This window comes from Tarenaya hassleriana, unplaced genomic scaffold (assembly GCF_000463585.1).
Source record: "Tarenaya hassleriana unplaced genomic scaffold, ASM46358v1 Cleome20, whole genome shotgun sequence".
Taxonomy (NCBI): Eukaryota; Viridiplantae; Streptophyta; class Magnoliopsida; order Brassicales; family Cleomaceae; genus Tarenaya; species Tarenaya hassleriana.
Window position 1 is genome coordinate 752,720 of NW_010965373.1, and position 5,985 is coordinate 758,704.

Consider the following 5,985-nt stretch of genomic DNA (forward strand, 5'->3'; position numbering starts at 1 on the left):
ATTAAAGAAAAGGTTCTTGCGAATATTTAGGCCAAAAAATGAAAAGCTAACCAGAGCATATTATCACTTGAAAAGCATGTTATTCATATTCTCACGCCTGCCTAACTCGATAATCTAAACGTTGTGCTCGAAAGATCCATCATACATACTAAGGTTATTGACACATCCCAATAATGGAAAAACAAAATTAGATGAATATAATATAAATAAATATATCAATGAGTCGGAATCAAAACATATAAAAGGAAACAAGTGAAAAAAAAGGGAAACCCCTGGTGAGTCGGTTAAGGGGTATGGTGGGTAGCCATGAGCTCGGGAAGTTCGATTTCTTGCCGCCCCCTTAACTCTCACATGTCGTCTGCCAGTTACGGCTGATTTACCTCCTACGCGTGTGTCGCAGGCTCGTACGCATGGGTTTGGGGTTTGACCCGCATGTGCCTAAGTCTAACTACGGTCCGAGCGTTAGGCGCGTCTGGTGGCCAGGTCTGTAGACCGTTAGACGTGGTGGTGGCCAGTTCGTCTCCATTTGTAAGGGTAAGTAGTCACGAGATTCCCTAATGTTTCAAAAAAAATATATTTACCAAAAAAAAAGAAACAAGTGAAAAAAAAAACCCATGAACTCGAACCCACGGGACAAAAGATATTGTAAAAGCATGTTAGCCACATATAAAATAAATAGTTACATTACATAATATTTTTTCCTGATTTGTTGGAAGCCTACAAAAGATAGGCGAGAAGAAAGAAGATAAAGCATGGGTGGTCACCGAAAATAATTATAAAAATTGAACGAATAGACAATAAATATAACTGGAAAATCAAAATAAAAACAAAAGAATTTAATAATAAAAATAAATAAAAGATAAAATAATAGAATATTATCCGAGGGGGGTTGCACTCCTCCATTCAAAAGAAACATAAAAATACGTCATAGTCACTCTATCCTCAACTGCATATAATTCATCCTTTTATTTATTTATTATTGGAGTATTATTAGTTACCTACGTCAAGGCGCATTACATCTTAATTCGCTAATTACCCGGACAATAATCAAAGATTATATTGCAATGTTTATATATAGATAGTATTATCAACTTTGTATATATTTTTTCAACAAAAAAAGCTTTGTATGTATTTTATGAAATAAATACGAGTTTGGTTATGGATATACTTCAAGATATTAGAGAACATTAGACTTAATTTTACGATCGATTAATTTCCCACTTTCTCCTAATTAATACGTAATTAATGGAAATTTAAATATAGTATATAATCTTTGATAAAAAAGGATAAAAGATTACCAATTGCATTAGCGCTAATTGCGTACTTCTCATCCAACGGCTATAAGTGCTCTACACTACGTGGTGGTCCCTTTTGCCCTACAACGAACGGTGACGATTGGTTCAGGCGTTACCTCTACGTCGTGTCTGATATTTATCGGTAGTTATCCTCTGCTGAAGATACCCATGCACTCGTTTAGAACCATCCGTTAAGAGCCGTTGGTTGAAGGGAGGATAGATTAAACGGTTGAGATTGATTGGTTGTAGGGTAAAGGATCCTTCACTACGGTGCACCTAATTCTGAACTTCCTTCCTCGTTGGAGCATCCGATTAGCACTCTTATAAGACGACACGATATCTCACCGAGTAGCTTCAGTGCCATTCTTCTACTTCATCTCTCTCCTTCTTTCTATCCGCTCGGTGCAGCTTTCTCTCTCCTCTGATTCAGGAGTGTACGGACGCCGGAGAGGGATGGTTGAGGTGGCGTTGTTACCGGAGATTGGGACGGAGGTCGTGGTGCCGTTGTGCGCCGTGATCGGGATCGTGTTCTCGCTCGTCCAGTGGTTCCTTGTCTCGCGCGTGAAGCTTACTACCGACGGAGGCTCGTCGTCCGGCGGAGCCAACAAGGGCAAGAACGGATATGACGACTACCTCATCGAGGAAGAGGAAGGGGGCAACGACCAGAGCGTTGTTGCCAAGTGCGCCGAGATACAGAACGCTATATCTGAAGGTGAGGCTTCGCGAGACAGTATCAGATCTCACGGTTCTGTTCTTAGATCTGCTCTGTTTCTGGGTCGTTGTCTCCTTGGTAAAACTGTTATTATTTTTGAAATCGCCTGTTTGGCTGGTGGGAAAGTGAATTTCAAAATCTTAGATTTGGTCGTCTGCATCTAAAACTCACTTCCCTGGGGTTTGAACCTTTTGTTTTCTCCGAGTGGTTGTTATGTGCACACAAATTCAGACACAAGCATGTGCTGTGTATATGGTTGGTTTACTCACTAGTCATTAGTAGTGTTTGTGTTTTTCTCAGTTGTAAGAACTTTTATCTTGTGTTTGTGTGGGTGTTGATGATGGGTTCGGCTTAAAGTTTGTTACTTTAAACTCCATTGTCAAATTTTAAAGTCCATATTGTGTTTGATTGCTTGATAGTTTTGTCTTAAAGTTTGTTACTTTAACGGCTGAGTGACACCTATCTTTTTTTTGGTGGCGCGATTCTGCGTTACCGATGTTCCAAGTGAACTTCCTATTGTATATCGGATAGGTAAAAGATATTTGTTTTCGCCTTTTGGGTCTATTAAAATGCGGTGATATTCGAGGTGAACTCTCTATGCTAGTAGTCCTAGATGGTACTGCGTTTCTTGATTAAGGATCTTTTTGGATCTTGAAATGTTGAGCTTTTTAACCTCAAGTTACAAAATTACGCCAGCCTCTGGAAAATGGATTTCGAGTTTGGAGCATTACGTTATTGAAGCTAAACACTATTCATGGGATTATATTCGGTTCTGTCGGGTTCAGAATTGATGAGTACATCATTTGTCTGTGTTAGTATTCTGGTATCTTTAGCTCACAAACTCCTTTGAACTTATGTGTGTCATTGTGTGAAACAGGTGCAACCTCTTTCCTTTTCACTGAGTACAAATATGTTGGAGCCTTCATGGTTGGCTTTGCCATTCTTATCTTCCTTTTCCTTGGCTCTGTGGAGGGCTTCAGCAGTAAGAGCCAGCCTTGCACTTATGACAAAACAAGAATGTGCAAGCCTGCCCTCGCCACTGCAGCCTTCAGCACTATCTCCTTCTTACTCGGTGCCGTGACCTCTCTCCTCTCTGGCTTTCTCGGGATGAAGATTGCCACATATGCCAATGCTAGAACCACCTTGGAAGCAAGGAAAGGTGTTGGAAAGGCATTCATTACTGCATTCAGGTCTGGTGCTGTGATGGGTTTCCTTCTCGCAGCAAATGGTCTTTTGGTGCTCTACATTGCTATAAATCTCTTCAAGTTGTACTATGGCAATGACTGGGAGGGTCTTTTCGAGGCTATTACTGGATATGGTCTTGGTGGGTCGTCCATGGCTCTCTTTGGTAGGGTTGGTGGTGGAATCTACACTAAGGCAGCGGATGTGGGTGCTGACCTTGTTGGGAAAGTAGAGAGGAATATTCCAGAAGATGACCCGAGAAATCCAGCTGTAAGCATAGTATCCTTAGTTTAAACTACATCAGTTGATTCCTTTTTTTAGAAGTTAACATCATGAAGCTGCTATGTTACAGGTTATTGCTGATAATGTTGGTGACAATGTCGGAGACATTGCCGGCATGGGCTCCGATCTCTTTGGTTCATACGCCGAATCATCTTGTGCTGCTCTTGTCGTTGCTTCAATCTCATCTTTTGGATTGGACCATGATTTTACTGCCATGTGCTACCCGTTGCTCATCAGTTCGATGGGAATCTTGGTTTGTTTGATCACAACACTCTTTGCAACTGACTTCTTCGAGATCAAGGCTGTCAAGGAGATTGAACCGGCTTTGAAATGGCAACTCATCATCTCAACCGCTATAATGACTATAGGGATTGCTATAGTGACATGGGTTGGGTTGCCGTCATCCTTCACCATCTACAACTTCGGAACGCAGAAAGTCGTGAAGAACTGGTAAGATCCTTACACTTGCAATAGATTTGGGTGGATGATTTTGTCTGTTCAAATTGTGGTTCATATATTTGAGTTTCTTTGACAAGAAGCAAACTTAAGTTGTGAGCTAATTTTGGGTTCCAGGCAGCTATTCTTGTGTGTTGGTGTTGGACTTTGGGCTGGACTCATCATTGGTTTTGTCACTGAGTACTACACTAGCAATGCGTACAGGTAAAGAGTAATACTTTGACTGAAATATCAGAGTACCAACTTTTATCTGGCTTCAAATCTTACATCTTATGTCCGTCCTTTCTTGCAGCCCTGTCCAAGATGTCGCAGATTCATGCAGGACTGGAGCAGCGACCAACGTGATATTTGGACTTGCTCTGGGATACAAATCTGTCATAATTCCGATCTTTGCTATTGCTGCCAGCATCTTTGTTAGCTTCAGCTTTGCTGCAATGTATGGCATTGCTGTTGCTGCTCTTGGAATGCTCAGCACCATTGCCACTGGTTTGGCAATTGATGCCTACGGTCCCATCAGTGACAATGCCGGGGGTATTGCTGAGATGGCTGGCATGAGCCACCGCATCCGTGAAAGAACCGATGCCCTTGATGCAGCCGGAAACACCACTGCCGCCATTGGAAAGGTATGACCTTTTTGATTGCTACCCCTTCAACCTCACATGGCATGAGTTACAATCAAATGCATGACATGTATGTTGTCTTGTCTCCAGGGTTTTGCCATCGGATCTGCTGCTCTCGTGTCTCTTGCACTCTTTGGCGCCTTCGTGAGCCGGGCAGCGATCCAAACCGTCGATGTATTGACCCCTAAAGTTTTCATCGGACTGCTGGTGGGAGCCATGCTTCCGTACTGGTTCTCTGCCATGACAATGAAGAGTGTGGGAAGTGCGGCTCTTAAGATGGTCGAAGAAGTGCGGAGACAGTTCAACACCATCCCGGGACTCATGGAAGGTACTGCTAAACCTGATTATGCCACGTGCGTCAAGATCTCCACCGACGCATCCATCAAGGAGATGCTTCCACCCGGTGCCCTCGTCATGCTCACTCCTCTCATTGTCGGAACCCTCTTTGGCGTCGAGACCCTATCTGGTGTCCTGGCTGGCTCCCTTGTTTCTGGAGTCCAGGTAATAATCACTTGAAAAAATGGGTCTTTGATCTCAAGATTTTCTGAGATTAGTACAAAAACATCATAATCTGCGGTCTCTTTTATTACAGATTGCGATATCTGCATCTAACACTGGTGGTGCCTGGGACAATGCCAAGAAGTACATTGAGGTATGTAGTGCCTGAAAGGCTCAAATAAAAAAACGTATATCCAAGAGATATTTGGTTAAACATGGGATATGTATGAAAATACGAGCAGGCGGGGGTATCGGAGCATGCGAAGAGCCTTGGGCCAAAGGGGTCAGAGCCACACAAGGCGGCTGTAATAGGAGACACCATTGGAGATCCACTAAAGGACACATCCGGTCCGTCTTTGAACATCCTCATCAAGCTCATGGCCGTCGAGTCTCTCGTCTTTGCTCCCTTCTTCGCCACCCATGGTGGCCTCCTCTTCAAGATCTTCTGAACTCAACCCCACCTTTGAAGAAGATGATGATGAAGAATGTTGATTCAGGGCCCTCTGGTAACCTTTTTTGATGGGCTCGTTAAGGAGATGTTTTCCCGTTTTAGATTCTAGAAACCCCCCCAGGATTAGTGACCCAACTGGGAGGAGGAATTATGTTTTCGGGTCGGGTTGTAACCGACTGTTCTTGACCTCGACCCGTCTGACCAAGTCGGTCTACTTGGATTTCTTTCTAAACTGCTTTAATTAAGAATTTAATTAAATAGATAATTTATAATTTTTCATTTATATCGAAAATAATAAATTAAAGGGGGTCCATAGAGAACTTATTAGCAAGCACTAAGCAGAGATAATCCTCCCCCCCCCCCCCCCCAAAAAAAACATCCTGAATTTTTGAGACTTGTGCTTCTGTTGCTCTTCTGCTTCTGTCTGAATTTGAAGCTTCTCGTTCTCTCTGTGCCCATATCTGCGGGGAAGCAGAAGCCATCCACTTC

The 5,985-nt window shown here is 42.8% G+C and overlaps 1 protein-coding gene across 1 annotated transcript; it reads left to right on the plus strand.

The window, feature by feature from the left end:
• The first annotated feature begins 1,645 nt into the window (after positions 1-1,645).
• LOC104813573 (pyrophosphate-energized vacuolar membrane proton pump 1-like) lies at positions 1,646-5,597 on the plus strand. Its single transcript, XM_010541217.1, has 8 exons — positions 1,646-2,007; positions 2,885-3,459; positions 3,542-3,921; positions 4,045-4,131; positions 4,220-4,550; positions 4,638-5,048; positions 5,140-5,199; positions 5,288-5,597. The coding sequence occupies exons 1-8, from the start codon at positions 1,749-1,751 to the stop codon at positions 5,492-5,494; spliced, it is 2,310 nt and encodes a 769-aa protein (XP_010539519.1). The 5' UTR covers positions 1,646-1,748; the 3' UTR covers positions 5,495-5,597.
• Positions 5,598-5,985: the final 388 nt, after the last annotated feature.